This window comes from Ammospiza caudacuta, chromosome 16 (assembly GCF_027887145.1).
Source record: "Ammospiza caudacuta isolate bAmmCau1 chromosome 16, bAmmCau1.pri, whole genome shotgun sequence".
NCBI classification, from domain to species: domain Eukaryota; kingdom Metazoa; phylum Chordata; class Aves; order Passeriformes; family Passerellidae; genus Ammospiza; species Ammospiza caudacuta.
This window is the reverse complement of record NC_080608.1, coordinates 10,617,349-10,633,415: the sequence shown is the minus strand read 5'-3', so window position 1 is coordinate 10,633,415 and position 16,067 is coordinate 10,617,349. Positions and strand designations below refer to the sequence as shown.

Sequence of the window (16,067 nt, the reverse complement as noted above, 5' to 3'; positions counted from 1 at the left end):
TTCCAAGCACAAACAATAATGAGGTTGCTTTGTGGGATGGTCTGTGAGATCTGTGCTGTTTCTGATGTTTGGATACTGGACTGTCCTTTGAGAAGTCATGGTTTTGCAGCATGTGGCAGTGTGTGTCAGTGTCCTATCTGCCTGCTGTGGCTGAGATGAAGTTGGTAGAGCACAGCTTTGGGGCTATCATGGAGGGCTGACCCTCATGGCCCTTGTTCAAGGACTAAAGTAGTTAAGGATAAAAGGAACAGCAAATCAGTGAGTTCAGAGGTTCTCAACATCTTTTATAGCATGACCTGTGAGTACAAACCCAAATCCTTCTGCAGGTTTCTCCTCCCTTCTTTTGAACTGTGAAGAAAGGGAAGGAGGTGATGATCTTTCAGCAATCCTGTTACTGAGAAACTTTCATCTGGCCTGTTGGTCCTGCTGATGAGGGATTATTGTCTGCTGTGGAATCCCTTAATTCTGTAATCGCATGAAGCCCTGTGGCTTCCATGGGAGACTGTTACACAACTATAGTCAGGCTGTTAATTTACACTTAATTTGGTTCCTAATATCATGTTCTCATCTTTGTAGATCAAACAGGCGACTATTTCCATGCTCTTCAAATTCTTTAAATTGCTGTCTAGCTCTCTACTTTTAAAGCAACCTTGCTTGGAGTTGAGTTTATCTGAGTGTCCCAAGTGACGATCTAATCCCCTCAGCTACTCCCGGCTGCCTTGCAGAGGCTAAAGCCAGTTTTCCAACCACTCTTTATCTATATTTGAAGGCCTATAATCTTGTTTCTAGCTCCTTGGCCTTGTAAAAATCAGATTGTCTTGGGTGATGTTTGATTTGCTGTGGTAAGGGGAGCCAATCCTCCCTCCTGATGGCTGTGGAGGGTTGAATGAAATGTTTGCTGAACCAAGTGCAGGTCCAGCTGCTTGCCAGTGCAGGTGTTGGTTTGCAGTGCCCAGCTGGGGCTCAGAGCCATGGGGCACCCTCGAGTGCAGAGCTGCAGGCTCCTGGCACCCGTATCCATGGGGAATTTGTCTTCTGGCAGCAGATAGGGCAGATTTGGGAAGGATCACACTGCATGCTGCCCAGATCTTCTGATCTTCTCACTTTCCCATCAGTGTCCACCCCTTGCTGTTGCTGGTAGTGGAGTCTGGGGCTGGATGAACCCTTAGCCTGACCCAGCAGTGTGGTTCTTCCACTCCTGAGGTTGCCCTTGACCACCTTGACATAGCCCTTCCCTACCTGTAAGGAATTCAGGGTTTAATTCCTGCATTTCCTGCAGTACCTGTGGCAGCCAAAAGCCTTAATGAAGCTGACAAATCACATCCTTCAGCAGCCCAGACCCCCCAGGTCGTGACAGTTGTGGTGATTTCCCCGAGTGTCGCCTTCCGCGCAGGTGGCACCGCAGCTGTCACGGTTTATTTGCTGAGTGGCATTGATTATTTTTAGCACCACCATGGAGATAATGACTAAACAGTGGGCTGCCAGTGGAAATTATGCTGGAATCTTCTTCACTTAAAAATACTTTTGCAGTGAGTCTTGGGTATGCTGTGGTGCCAAAAGGTTTTGTATTTCAAGGGGAAATTGGGCAAGTTGCCCACCTTGGACACAGTGAGGAAGGGTAAATGGGGTGGCATTTAGCATGCATTAAATTGGAGAGAAATTTAGCATGCATTCAATTGGAGAGAAATTTTTCCCCCTTGAAATATAATTGCCTGAAATAAGTGTCCCTGCAGAGGCTTCCAGCTGACCTTCAGCACGTTTTGGCAGCTGCTCTTGATCGGGTTGTGTGATGATTTCTCTGCAGAGACCAGCTGCCCAGGGTCATGTCTGAGGTTTTCTAGCTCTCCTCTTCCCCCTGCAGGTGATGATTGTGGTGGGTGGGCAAGCACCCAAAGCCATTCGCAGTGTGGAGTGCTATGACTTTGAGGAGGAGCGGTGGGATCAGGTCGCTGAGCTTCCCTCACGGAGATGCAGAGCAGGTAAAGGGAACTTTTGCTGCCACCTTCTTTGTTTCCCTAATGCCATGCCTTCTTTTTTCCCTACAGCCATCTTTCCTTTCTTGTTCAGGTGGATGTCCTGCTGTCTAGTGGGGCTGCTCCTGCCTGTCAGCCCTCCCACTGTCTCCCCTTCCTCATCTCTCTCTCCTGGCTATTCCTCCATCAGTGTTTCCCCTCCTCCTCCCCTGTTGCTGTCTTGGCAGCCCACAGGGGTCCAGCTTTTCTTGCTGGTTTCCTAGTGAAAATCAAAGGAGCTGAGTCAGTCCCTCTTGGTGCGGAGGAGTGGGTGATGGAGAGCAGATCTTTAAGCTGAAAACATCTGACAGGGCTGTGAATGTGGCTCACCATTTGGTGTTCCCTCTGGCTCACAGAATTACTCACTCAGGTGTGAGCTCCATCTGTGCCTTGTGCTGCCATGTTTTCATGTGCATTCCACCTCCCACATGACACGCATGTTTTATCACGCTCGGCATTAACCGGCAGAAAACGCCGATTGACATCGACCCGCATTCCGCTCTCCCCCGCCGCCTTTCACACCCTGGTGGCAGCATGTGGGCAGCTCCAGAGGGCTTGCTGTGACCCCCTCTCCCCTTTCCAGGCGTGGTGTTCATGGCTGGCAGTGTCTATGCCGTGGGAGGTTTCAATGGCTCGCTGCGGGTGCGCACGGTGGACGTGTACGACGGCGCCAAGGACCAGTGGACGTCCATCGCCAGCATGCAGGAGCGGCGCAGCACGCTGGGCGCGGCCGTGCTCAACGACCTCCTCTACGCCGTGGGAGGCTTTGATGGCAGCACTGGTAGGTGCTGGGCAAGCACCAGGCACTGCCTGGCCTGGCAAAAGGGTTTTTGGAGGCCCTGCAGAGATTGTAGAGCCTTAGAGCGGTTCTTGTGCTCTTCCCCTGGGGTTCTGTAGAGAGGGAGCCAGAAATGGGGTTTGGTGTGTGTTGTAACTATCCATGTGCACGTTCTGACCTGTCAGTAGTTGCAGAGAATCTCACCCTTATTTTCTTTTCCTTATTGTTTTCCCTATTTCTCTGCAGTAAACCAAAATTATTATATTCCAGAGAATCGCACCCTTTATTATTTTCTTTCTTCTTATTTTTAGAACTGTGATACAGTTCTTTCAGCCTCATTCTCTGTGTGATTAAGCTTTTTCTGGGCTGAAAAGGGATTTTTTTCCTTGTTTCAGTTAAATTTTTCATAGCAACATGAATAAAATACTAGCAAGGAATCTTACAGGGATTTGTCTTGGCATGGCTGCGTGTTTAGATTCACACCTCTGCCTCTGCTGTAAAGCTCTGCCACTTGGTTAAGCCCTGAACTAACTATTGCAGCAGGGGCTGGGGGAATTTTTAAACCTTTGCATGGATGTTTTGGAATGCTTGAAAGGATGTGGGGCTTTTGGGCTTGGAATTTGGACTCTGCTCACCTTGGTGGCCTCAGCACATTGGAGGGGCAGCAGTCCCAGGGCAGAGGTGATGGGGTAACAGTTTTCCCAGCCACTGAAGAAGTGGCATTGCCATGCTGGTCCCAGCCTGAAAGGCAGGGTGTTAGGAAGTGGGATTGCAGGAGCATGGTGGGAATTACGGGCTTGGGAGGAGGTGGAAGGCAGATGAAAGTGCAACACCAATCTTTTTTTCTTCTCTTTTTTTTTAATTAGAAAACCTGTGTATCCCCTTTTTAACTAGGTCTGGCATCAGTTGAGGCCTATAGCTATAAAACCAATGAGTGGTTTTTTGTGGCTCCCATGAACACAAGAAGAAGCAGTGTTGGAGTTGGAGTTGTGGAGGGTAAGAAAATGAGCAGCCATTTCCATCAAGCAAATGTTACTTGTCAAACAGAAGCCTGAATGGTTAAGTGCAGTAGGAGGGAATGGCAAGAACTGTTCCCTACCCCAGTTGGGAAAGATTGATTTTATATGATGTAATTGCTGCAACTTTTTCCATTCTCCTCTTTATCTTGGTGAAAAATCATGTGTAGCTTTCCAAGAGGCTCAGACCTGTATCAGAATAGCCCATGCCTCCTGTGAATGCAATCAGGTATGTGCAGGTTTCTTTGAATCCTAATTCTGCTGGGCTGGTTCTGGCTGGTGAGAGCCAGCACTGCTGTGTGCTGTGTGATGCTGCTGCTGCTGGCAGACGCTGCGTGGATGGAATACCCATCATGGAAAATCTGCTCAGCCAGAGCAACAGCAACAGAGTTTGTCCCACAGCCCCAGGCTGGTGGTTTGACAGGAATACTAAAACCTGTGTTAATTGACATCAGGCAGAGCTCTGCTGGGGTTCCTGAATGAGCAGGGGTGATGACAGCACAGGCTGTGGCAGCTCAGAGCAGGGTGGGAGGCTGGGCAGGAGGGTGGCAGCTGCTGGCACCTCTGGGTCAGCACCAAACTTGGGGCAGCTGGAGCTGAGCAGCTCGGTTTGGACTCTGGAGAATGAAAAGTTTAAGTAGGAATCATTTATTCCTTTACAAAATCTATTCTGAAGCAAGTGAAAGGCTCTATTTGAACTTGTCTTTAGTGTGGCATAGCACTTTCCTTAGTGCAGAGCAGCTTTGGCACAAGACTTATTATAAACCATATAAACCATGATTTACAGTGCTTTGGTTGGACCTGTTTGAGTGGGAAGTACATGGAATATGTTAGTGTACCTGAAATATGTTTATGTGAGAAAAACAAGGGAGATAAAGTCAAAATAAATAGTGGTCAGTAACTTAAATTTGCATGTTTAAGAAGCACCTCCTTCAAAATTGGCCCATGCTTGGGAAGTGCTGGGCTGCTATCAGTCATTGGAATTTATTCAAGTGACTTGAATGCAGAAAAAGTATTAAATATGGACCTGAGAGATGCATTTTCTACTGGAGACTCATGAAATCCTTTTCCTTTCCTTTTTTTGAAAACACAAGTAAGTGTTGCATATGTTGGAGTCCATGATAGAAATAATAAGGGCATGTGATGGGCACAAGAGCTGATCACACTGGTGTAGGGAACAAGCTGCAGCCTGCAGTTAATCCACAGGGTTCATCTGAATGTGACAAAAATTGATCTGATGATCAATTATACACTGAAAATACCTAATAACCTATGTCAGCCAGGGAAATTGATCTTGTCTTGCCTAGATTGGCACTCTTGTCTGATTCACTGACAAAAACTAGGCAGGACCAACAGCACAAGTAAGAGTTTGAAATGTTCCTAGAGACAGGAAGATGCAGAAAGAGGCCATGAGTGGGCCTGAGGGAGAAAGAAAAGAGCCAGCCTGTTCTTGGAGACTTGCAAACATCCAGAATCAGGAGGATGCAAAAGCCTGAGGCTGAAGATAACTGCTGGTGGGAGTCTTGTGCATGCAGAAAATTGCACAGCTCATTCATGGCCAGATTTTTCTGTCATTGATTGATAATTTATATTATTTCTAGGTTTTGTGCAAAAATTTAGGTTAGAATTTTTCTACATGTTTGTCGAGCTTATTTTATGATATGACATTATATTAAAGAATACTATACTAAAACTTTACTAAAGAGTAGAGAAAGGATACAGACAGAAGGCTACAAAGAATAATGAAAACTCGTTACTGCTTCCAGAGTCCTGACCCAGCTGGCTGTGATTGGTCATAAAGTGAAAACAATTCACATGAAGCCAATCAAACAACCACCTGTTGGATAAACAATCTCCAGACCACATTCCAAAGAAGCAAAACACGGCAGAAGCAAATGAGAAAATATTGTTTTCATTTTTCTCCGAGGTTTCTCAGCTTCCCAGGAGAAGAAATCCTGGCAAAGGGATTTTTCAGAAAATATGACAGTGACAGGTTTAGACATGTCCCCTAGAACCACCTGAGGCAGGGCTGGCTGTGCCTGTGGGTGAGCCTGGCTGTGTAAGAATAGAGATGTGGGACTCCAGGCAGCTCTTCAAAATGCAGTTTATTACATCCAAGAGGTTACAGCAGATCAGGGTCATGGGTGACAGAGCCTGTGCCTACAGCTGTCAGCTCCAGCTGCAGGCAGGCCTGGAGCTATTTTTGGTTAACTTGCATTATATACTTTTCTTTCCTGAGCATCTTAATACAGTAGAACCAATTGATACCTTAACTTTTATCTATAGCCTATCATAACTGCTAAAATTACCATATTCATGTTACTGTTCTCCAACGGCTAAAAGTATGTCACAGTTCAAGCCAGAAGTTGTTTTTCAGTTTTCTCGCAGTGGAAAATTCTGAGACCTTTTTTATACCTGCAACATTTGCTGACTTGTTTGTCTGTGCTATCTTTCTGCTTGGTGAAAACATCTTCTTGTTTATCCTTTGCTCTAAGTCCTAGAGGTGGGTTGATCCTTTGCTCTAAGTCATAGAGGTGGGTTTATCCTTTTCTCCAAGTCATAGAGGTGGGTTTATCTTTTTCTCTAAGCCATAAAAACCCTTCCTAACTAACACACTCTTTTCCTCCTTGGTTATCCGGTAAGACCGTCTCAGCAATTCTTTCCTTCTACATCAAAACTTGCTTCCATCTCTATTCCTCCATGAGACTCTACATTCACAAGTCTTTCTGCCAGGCATATCTGTGGGACTTTGTCGCCACACGTGCACCCTTGCCAGCATGGGGAGCCGTCACCTTTCCCGTGTGTGTTGCAGGGAAGCTGTACGCGGTGGGCGGCTACGACGGCGCGTCGCGGCAGTGCCTGAGCACGGTGGAGCAGTACAACCCCGCCACCAACGAGTGGACCTACGTGGCTGACATGAGCACGCGGCGCAGCGGGGCAGGTACTGCTCGGCACGGGCTCCACTGTGGGCTTTGCAGGCAGCCCCGAGATGAGAATCTTGACTCTTTCAGGAGGCTGATTTATTATTTTATGTTATATATTATGTTAAAAGAAAGTGATATAGCAAAATGACAGTAAAAGAATAGAAGAAAGGATTTCATCAGGAAGGAATGGTAATAAAATCTTGTGACTGACCAGAGAGTCTGAGACAGCTGGACTGTGATTGGCTGTTAATTAAGAACAACTGTCGCAGACATCTTTTTATGAGAAATCTTTCCTTCTCCTGAGAAGCTGAGAGGCCTCAGGGACAAAATGTAAACATCGGTTATCTGCTGCTGTGGAATGCAACAGGTGCATCTGTGATTGGCCCATGTTGGATGTTTATAATTAATGGCCAATCACAGCCCAGCTGGCTTGGACACAGTGTTGGAGCTACAAACCTTTGTTATTCTTCTTTCCTTTCTATTCTTAGCTTAGCTAGCCTTCTGAGATGAAACCCTTTCTTCTATTCTTTTAGTACAGTTTTAATGTAATATATATCATAAAATAATGAATCAAGTCTTCTGAAATATGCAGTCAAATCCTTGTCTCTTCCTTCAACATAAGACCCCTGTGAACACCATCACAAACAACTACATGAGACCAATCACAGATGCACCTGTTGCATTCCACAGCAATAGATGATCATTGTTTACATTTCGTTTCTGAGGCCTCTCAGCTTCTCAGGAGAAAAGATCCTAGGAAAAGGATTTTTCATAAAATATGTCCGTGACACACCGCCTGCTCTGCTCACACACAGGGAGGGAAAGTGAGATTTTCCATTGCTGGGCTTGCAAGTGCCACCTCTTGTGTGCCCTGCTTCCCATGAGGGGTGAAAATGTAATGGCTTGGAATCTTTCAGCAGCTCTCGTGGCTTGTTGTATTGCAGTAAATAGTTATTTAGTTGTTTGCACTGGGTGTTTTGGTAGTTTGTGCTGTTCACATGATTTGTATCCTGTGACCTCGTGGTTTTCCCTTTTCCCTCTCATTTGCACAGTGTGTAGGATAATAAAAGTAATCTCAGATTTTCCCTTCTTAGCTAGTTTTTAGTTGATTTTTTGCAAGAGCTGGTGATCTGGAGTATTAGAGGAAAGGATCTGTTGTGAAATGATTGGATTCTAGTCTTGATGGTTTCTAATTTCCTACATGATCTTGGGCCAGGTAGTAATTTGTCTTCTTTGTGATTGTTCCTCTCTGAAAGGGAGAAGAGCTCTTATCCACTGCATTAAAATCATCTTCAGGAGAATGGGCATTTGTCATTGTTGATCTTAATGCTCAGTGTGTGCTGTGAGTCCTCCCTGATATTGAATTGTGCAGGAACCCACAGGAAAGCCTAGGGGCTGCCCTTTGGGGCTGAAATGGCCCTGCAGGTTACGCTGTGGTGGGAGTTCCCTTTTGAGCTGGGCAGGTTGAGGCTGCTCTCTACACCCTGTGTCTCTCTCCTCACTCCAGTATCTTTTCTGTAGCTCCAGGTGAGGTAAATATGGACACACTGTTGGTTTGAGTTCTGTGGAAAAGGTATGTGGTATCTGCTTGATGCTTAAACCTAGTCCAGTGCAGCCTTCCAGGAGAGCAGAATGAGTTTCTCCTATTGCTGGCAGTGTGTTGAAACAGCAAGAATTCTGTGGCTGTAGTGAGATGGGTTTTAGTGAGCTGTCTTTGTTGGAAACACTCTGAGTGCTGCTTTACAAGTGTTTCTCCATGTAGCCAAGTCCTTTGTTAGGAATGCTCATACTCCCCTGCCAAACTTGGCAGTTTTCTGTCCCCACCTGACAGCTGAGCTCCTCAGGCTCTGGTTGTCCTGCAGAGGCCCCTGCAGCAGGGATGGAGGGGACTGTCCAGTGCCACTGCCACCAGCAGTGCTGCAGCACAGTCTGCTGTCCAGCCCCAGCAATGACACCGTGCTCTGCTCTCCCTGTGCTGACATCTAGTGGGGCTGGGGACAGGTGTCCCCAAGTCCCTGGAGGCACTGGGGCTGAGGGGATCTGCAGGTTCTGCCCAGCTTTTGTAGAATCATAATTTTTTTTAGATTGGAAATGACCTTTAAGATCATCAGGTCCCACTGTTAAACAGCACTGACATGTTCATGCTAAACCACATCCCCAGGTGCCACATCTGCACGTTTGTTGAACACTCCAGGGTTTGCTGGACCAGCTGTGTGGTTCACTTCCCCTGTCCCTGCATGTCCTGTCTCACTGCACAAGGAGGCAGTTTAATGGGAAAAAGCTTGAGCATTTCTGACTCTTTTATTCTCTTGCTTGCTAAATTAGTTTACTCATTAAATTATTTCTTACAAGTATAAGATTTCCACTAACAGCTGAATATAATCAAATGCCAAGGTGCTGCACAGCCAGGCTGCTGGGCTCACATGCAGTTAAGTGATTTTCCATTTCCCAGTGACCTGGGAGACAGCTGCTCCAGCTCAGGAGCCAGGACACACATGTGGATGTGTTCTGCTCTTCCCAAGTCCTGCATGTTGGAGTACTTCAACCACACCAAGGATGTGGCCCAGTAATGTGGATATTTATGGCAGTTAGAGATTAATTGTATGTTTGCCAGAGGTGAACCATGAGTCCCAATGTCATATTAGGATTTCAGCACCTCCTGGTACAGTGCGAGATGGCTGGCCCAAAACCAAACCCAGCAGTAGCAGGCTAAGATAATTTGGAGACGGGAGAGGTGACACTGTACCTGTGTACCTGTCCCCAGATGGGGATGCTCCTGATGGAGCTGCAGAGCCTCAGTGGTGCCTGTTCTCTGGCTCAGCAGCTGTTCCTGCCTTCTCCTTTCCTGACCAGGAGAGATCCTTGCACGGGGACACCAAGTCAAAAACCTGTTGCTATCAGCCTGGCAGGACCCCTCCCTGCACACTGGTTAATGCCCATGGTTGAAATGATGTGATTCAGATCTGTTTCTGTTTTACTAACATCCCACCTTGTTAATTTTAATAGAGGCCTTTGAACCTATTAACAAAGATATGTTGCTGAAAGTTTTAACTCTCATGGATTGGTGAACATTTTAATTAACTAATTTACTTAATATTAGGCAGAAGTAGCTTTAAGAACCCTATCATTCCCACAGTGGCCAGGGGCCTTCAAAAATGGCTGAGAAGGTGGCATTGGCGGCACCTTGTCTGTGCCACGTGCTGCCAGGTTTTGGGGTGGGAGTGGGAGGAGAGGAACCAGGTGGCAGCTTCAAGAGCTATAAATTGTTGAGGAGAGCAACATCATCCAAGGGATGAAGTTGTGTGTCACAATGGCAGCAGGAAAAACAAATGGCCTGGAAGGGGAATCAGGCTAAAAGCAGAGGGTCCCATGGTGGAAAATATCAGGCAGATGGAAACTAAGAGGGGTGGGAGGCAGAGAGGAAGTCAGTGCAAAGAGATGGAACAAGGGCAGAGGAGTGTCCTGGGACTAGACTGCTGGTCTTGGATAGCCTGACAGCTTCCTGGGAGGGGACATCTGCCAGGCACTACTGTGCAGGTTGCTGTGGTGCCACGGGGTGGGTGGGTGCAGAGCTGACCGTGTGATCTTGGTGCACATGTGGCCATGCTTTTGGAAGTGCCTTGGAGAGGCCAAGGCCATGCCCAGGGATGAAGCAGGGATGTGCAGCCCTGTCCCTGTGCTGTGGCTGACCTGGCTGTGCTTGGCAGGTGTTGGTGTGCTCAGTGGGCTGCTCTACGCCACCGGGGGCCACGATGGGCCCTTGGTGAGGAAGAGTGTGGAAGTCTACGACCCAGGGACAAACACCTGGAAGCAAGTAGCAGACATGAATATGTGCAGAAGAAATGCAGGTAACCATGATAAGCCTTTCTGTGGTGGTTGGCTCGGTTGTCTGTGTGTGGTTTTTGATGCAATTGGTGTGCTCGTGGTGTATGTGATCAGTGTTGTAGAAGATAAAAATGGGAGTTGAGGGATCTGCTTGGGGGTGAATCGGAATGTGGCAGCAGCGCGCTGTGGGGGATGAGTTGGCTCCTGTCTCACCATCTGTGCTCTGCTTTGAGGGGTGTGTGCTGTGAATGGTCTCCTCTACGTGGTGGGAGGCGATGATGGTTCCTGCAACCTGGCCTCGGTGGAGTACTACAACCCCAGCACAGACAAGTGGACGTTGTTGCCAACCAGCATGAGCACAGGGAGGAGTTATGCAGGTAAACAGGCAGTGGGAGAGTGGGCAGCAGTGGGGTCATCCCTAAACTTGAGGGCTGTGCCCCCAGAAGCTTTAATTGTACTTTTTTTGTATGTTTTACGTTGATTTCAGTAGGAGGAACTTTCACAGAAGTGGTAGACACCTCCTCATTGCTGGCCTTAGGCTTTGCAGGATGATTGTAGCCACGTGGCAACCCAGGAGCTGCTCCCACCATAACTGTGTCTGTCTGTTCTTACAACAGGTGTGGCTGTGATTCACAAACCCTTGTGACACACAATCAAGCCAATGTGAGGAGCAGAAGTGAAGTGGATCCAGCCAGGTGGTGTTGGGAAGATGACTGACCTCTGACTTGACCCATCTCATTGCTGTTAATGTCTTAGCATGACAAGTGATACGTTGCAAGCATCATCCACTCTGCAGTGGATTGCATAGCCAAGTGAAAATCCCTCTGGGGACGTGTTCCATGCTAGACACGAGGTGTTGCTTGTTATCTGTGGTGCAATCAGCTGTTCTTCTCGATGGCATGTGTCCTGAGATAAACACTGTGCTTGGACTGCAGGCACGGGATTTTTTGTGTGAAACAAAACTGCTACGTTTGGGCATGTGAGTAAAAACGAATGTTTCTGGATTTCTTCCCTACTGATGCTCCGTGCACATTGCTGGTTGAACTACTTACTCACTGTGCCTGGAGGGTGGACTTTAATACTGGCAGGGGAAACTCCTGAGTTCCAGCAGAGAAAAAACAGCAGAAATGGACTGGAACAGGGTGGTCTGGCTCGAGTGTGACGCTGTCTCAGCCGTACGTTTGTACATGCCACTGGACTGCTGTGTGTATCCCTGAAATGCTTGTGGAAATAAACACCATGTGGTTTTTCTACTTGCCATGGATGCTGTGTGCTGTGCGTGCCGGGACCTGCTGGGCAGTGCCTTCCCTGGGGCTGAGCTCTCTGCACCTGAGCCACACTGCACCCACAGCCCAACACTACACATGCTGCTCCCACGGGCTTTGTTGCTCCTGTGAAACCAGTGTTGCTTGAATAGAAAATGTTCCCAACCCACACTTTTCAGCTGTGCTGAAAGCTTCAGTTCTAGCTCTGTCCAGCATCTCAATGCCATTTCATAATAGAGCATTTAGATGTTAAAAAAAACCCCTTATGGTGCCATTAATGTAGAGACATTCCGTGCAGTGAGAGCCCTCTGTCACCCAAGCAGGGATTAATGAGCCAAGTAAAATACCTGCAGTGTTTTAATGCTTCCAGAGCAGGGAGATTAACTAATCACTGTCACTGTAATTGCTATTTTAGTCTTGCCCTCACTAAAAGCATTCCTCTATTAGTATGAAGAACTCATAAGATTATTCCAAACAGACAAATCTAGATCCATATGTAAGAGACCTGTCTTGCTTATATACCAAATTCTTAAAGTTTCCTGTTTAAGAAGATGTTTGACTTTAAAATACCTTTTTGTGTCTCCCTATGGGCTCTGACATGCTTCTGCATACAGAGGTGAGCTCCAAAAAGCTCCTCAACTAAAGGGAACTAGTGAGGAAAAATATTTTCTCTACTCTTTTTCTTGTTGTTTGGGTTTGGTTTTTTTTCTGTTTTCCACTTGTAGATCAGCTGAGGCTTTTTGTTGTGGGCAGCTGTCCAGAGCTGTTATGCTGGTTTCTGTCTCCATAGATCTGCTCTGTGTGACCTTTGACAGTAGAAGAGAAAAATACTTAAAAATTTATTTCAGAGGGATCCAAGCTGCATCATCTTGTGCTGCTTTTGGAGAGGAGTGGGTTTCTTCTATAAATATGTGTTCTTTGGTGTTTACATGCTAGATGGGTGCCTGCTCACTGTGGAGAAACAGCCCCTGCCTGTGTTGTGTCACTGCCTGCAGAGGGGCTGGCATTCCCTTCATGGGGAATGTGAGGTAGCTCCCACTCCTCTTGGGATGTTCTTGTTCACAAACAAAGGCAAACTGTCTAAAGAAAATGCATTACTACTCTTTATGCTACCCTTCCACTGTATGTGAGCTGAGAGGTCTTGAAAATAATAATAATAAAAAAAATTAGTCCTTTCCATAATACCCGTTAAACCTTTTGCTTTGAGTTTTACAACCTGCAGTGAAATGTGCCAAAACCAATACTGTGACATACTGCTCTCCTGTGAGATGTTGCTTACTGCAAAAGCCATTGAGGCTGGTAGGAATGTACCCTGGTAGGAATGTACATCCCAGTAGGAATGTACCCAGTAGGAATGTACATCCCAGTAGGAATGACCTGAGTAGGAATATTCCCCTGACTGCAGCTGCCTTGGGGTCAGAGTCCTGAGATGCACCTTTATGGTGGCATCATAAGGAAGGTGATGAGGCCTCAGCTGGGACAGAATTCCAATTCAATTCCAATTCACTGTCCCAAAAAGTGCTTCCCTTCCATGCAGCCTGGGAATAAAGGATAAAATGGGACAAACAAAGCATTTCAGTGCAAGGTAGCATCTGTTGTTAGGCAGAGGTGACTGGACAAGGCTGGACGAGCATTTGGGCACTTGTTACCTCTGGTACAGACATAAAGCTGAGTAAACTCCTCTATAAGCTACTGTGCAGCCCAGCTGCAGCTCAACAGTTGGGAACAGCTCCCAGCCAACATTCTCACACCTCTGGCTTCACTGGAGTAGAGGCCAATATTACCCAGAGACTATGAGTTTATGTGGGCTGGAGATAAAAATTGGTAGGTACTGCTAGAGAGGGGCAAGGCTGCAATTTGCTGTGTTTGTCAGGTGGGCAAAGTGGGTACAACTGGAGGTGGGATAATTTTATCCCCTGCTCTCCATCTGTTCACAGACCTTTCTTAATTACTAGGTTTTGGTGGTTCTCTGCTCTTGTAAAATGGCATTTCTGCCCAGTGCTGGCCCGGAGCTGGCATGCTGGACAGGGCTAGGACTCACAGCCCTTGCCGGGGGTGGGGGATGCTGTTCCCAGCCCAGCCAGTGCTCCTCGTGCTGTTCCCTCCCTTCCTTCCCAAACGTTGCAGTGTTATGCAAGTCAAGTGACCTCGTTCTCCAGCTATGCAATACAAACAACGCGTGATGAACCAGCTGTGCCCCCCCACCCCCAAAATGCTTTTGGAATTTGTCTTTGATGTGTGGTTTCGTGTTTGTATTGTTCATTTTGAGCACCTGAGCCAGATCCTTTACAGATTGCCTTTTTCTAGGACTGAAAACGTAGCATTAGTACTAACAAATTTTATTGTAAATATTTTTATAAGACGATTTAAAATAATTTTTGGATTGCTTTTTATGGTCTTCAGTGACGTTTCTGGATCTAATTCGTGCACTCCAGTGTGGTTTCTGCTGGCTGTGGTGTAGGTGTGACTCTGTATGTTCTCTGCACAAGAAATGCCATGTTGTAAGGAAGATCTGGGGTAGCTGCTGTGTTGGTTTGAATGTTAGAAGGACAGCCTGGGTTCCACATTATGAGATAAATTCAGACCCATTACCTCAGTCACCAGTAGGCCCTTAGATTATTGGTTATTTTACAATGATTCCAATACCCTGATTTAATTTCCTCGTGCCATGAGTTTGGTTCCTGGGCAGTTTGGGGGACAAGCTGTCACTTGGTGGTTCTGTTTCTTGGCTCCTGCATGAGCTGCTTGAAGACAGAGATACTGCCCACAACAGCCTGGGCACAACCCCCAGAATGCCAAAATCAGACAAATCATTGCAGGAGTTTTAGTAAAAGCTTTACAGACCAAACTTTAACCTCTTCCTCATGTTGGTCCTTGGTGAATATGAACACTTTCCTCAGCTTCATTCTGTTGTAATCTCTTTTTGGGGTCACCCTGTGCTTGACTCCTGTGGGTTTCTGGCCCAGGGTTTCCTCAAGGGGATTTTGCTGCTGCAGAAAAGCCCCGAGGATGAGCCCCAGCCCCAAGAGCATCATGTGTGGTGCACACCCTGCTGGGCTTGCAGCAGATTTAACTCAAGCAAGCTGTTGTTTAAACAAGTCTGAACGAAGTCCATCTTTTCCATTGGTGCCTAATAGATAAATTGGGGGTGTTTAAAATAAATTTTCAGTTCATTCAGTTTATCCAAACAGTGTCTTTTTATGGATGTGTACAACAAGTAATTACCATAAATACACTTGGCAGTGTTTGCATGTCACCACCATGAAAGTTTAATACTCTTCTCTGGTTTACAGTGTTTGGAGACCAAAATCCTTAATATCCAGCGAGGTGTGGTGCCTGTTCATCAACCAATGATGGCTCAAAGGATAAATGCTGTATATCAGGCTACTGTGATGGTTCAACAGATGAATGCAGCTTGGTCTTAACCTTTGGGATTCATTATTTATATATTGTCAAAGCAGTTGCCCCCTTTGCCCACATCATGCCCAAAAATCACTTTCATGTGAGCATTGTTGCTCAAAGCTGCAGTGTTTGGGAGTGTACTAGATATTATGGTCTGAATATGGGCTCATCCACTTTTTTCATCCTCCTTTATCTTTGTTTATGGATTTATAAATTATTTTCCTCTTCAGTGATAATAAATAAATATTGATAATTTTAATTTGTATATTTTATGTATAAAGACCCTCAAGGGTAATGAATGATTGTGAAGTAATTTACTTGGGTGTGAAAAAATTTTGGTTTTGTAAACCAGACTACTTTGGTTCAGTAGCTGACAGTATACTCTAACAAGTTGGTTGACTGTTTAAGCTAATTTTTTAAATTAAAGATTTTTTTTTGCATGAGTGTGGAGGACAAAGGACTTTGCAAAGTAACTCTCTTGACAGCTGTCTTGTCCAGAGCGACGAACAACTCAACAAACATTCTTCACTGACATATTTCTATTATGAAAGAAAATCACACTGTAGTTCCCCATCATTTAATTTGAATAAAAACTGGACTAATGAAACTTTTCTGGGTCTGATTTGACTTTATTGACTTCTGACAATGAGGAGCAATCTCATCATTCCACATGGCTTTATTTGTCCCCTATTTAATCACAGCAGATGCCAGCCCTGGGTCACTCTGCCCCTTGCTGTGGGGTGGTGGCACTCACACGTGCTGATGCTGAGATGCTGCTCTGATGATCTGTCCCAGATTCTGCTCTGCTCCTTTTCCAAGGCAAGTTAAAAGCATTTCTCCTGGGG

At 46.2% G+C, this 16,067-nt stretch overlaps 1 protein-coding gene across 1 annotated transcript in view; it reads left to right on the top strand.

The window, feature by feature from the left end:
* Nucleotides 1–15,813, top strand: part of KLHL3 (kelch like family member 3) — a 49,069-nt gene extending 33,256 nt beyond the window's left edge. The window contains exons 9-15 of the mRNA XM_058815218.1: nucleotides 1,862–1,979; nucleotides 2,596–2,793; nucleotides 3,685–3,786; nucleotides 6,619–6,747; nucleotides 10,438–10,578; nucleotides 10,789–10,932; nucleotides 11,173–15,813. Of these exons, the coding sequence (XP_058671201.1) occupies nucleotides 1,862–1,979; nucleotides 2,596–2,793; nucleotides 3,685–3,786; nucleotides 6,619–6,747; nucleotides 10,438–10,578; nucleotides 10,789–10,932; nucleotides 11,173–11,201 (861 nt within the window). The 3' untranslated portion in view covers nucleotides 11,202–15,813. The remainder of the gene's footprint in view (nucleotides 1–1,861; nucleotides 1,980–2,595; nucleotides 2,794–3,684; nucleotides 3,787–6,618; nucleotides 6,748–10,437; nucleotides 10,579–10,788; nucleotides 10,933–11,172) is intronic.
* The last annotated feature ends 254 nt before the right edge of the window (nucleotides 15,814–16,067 follow it).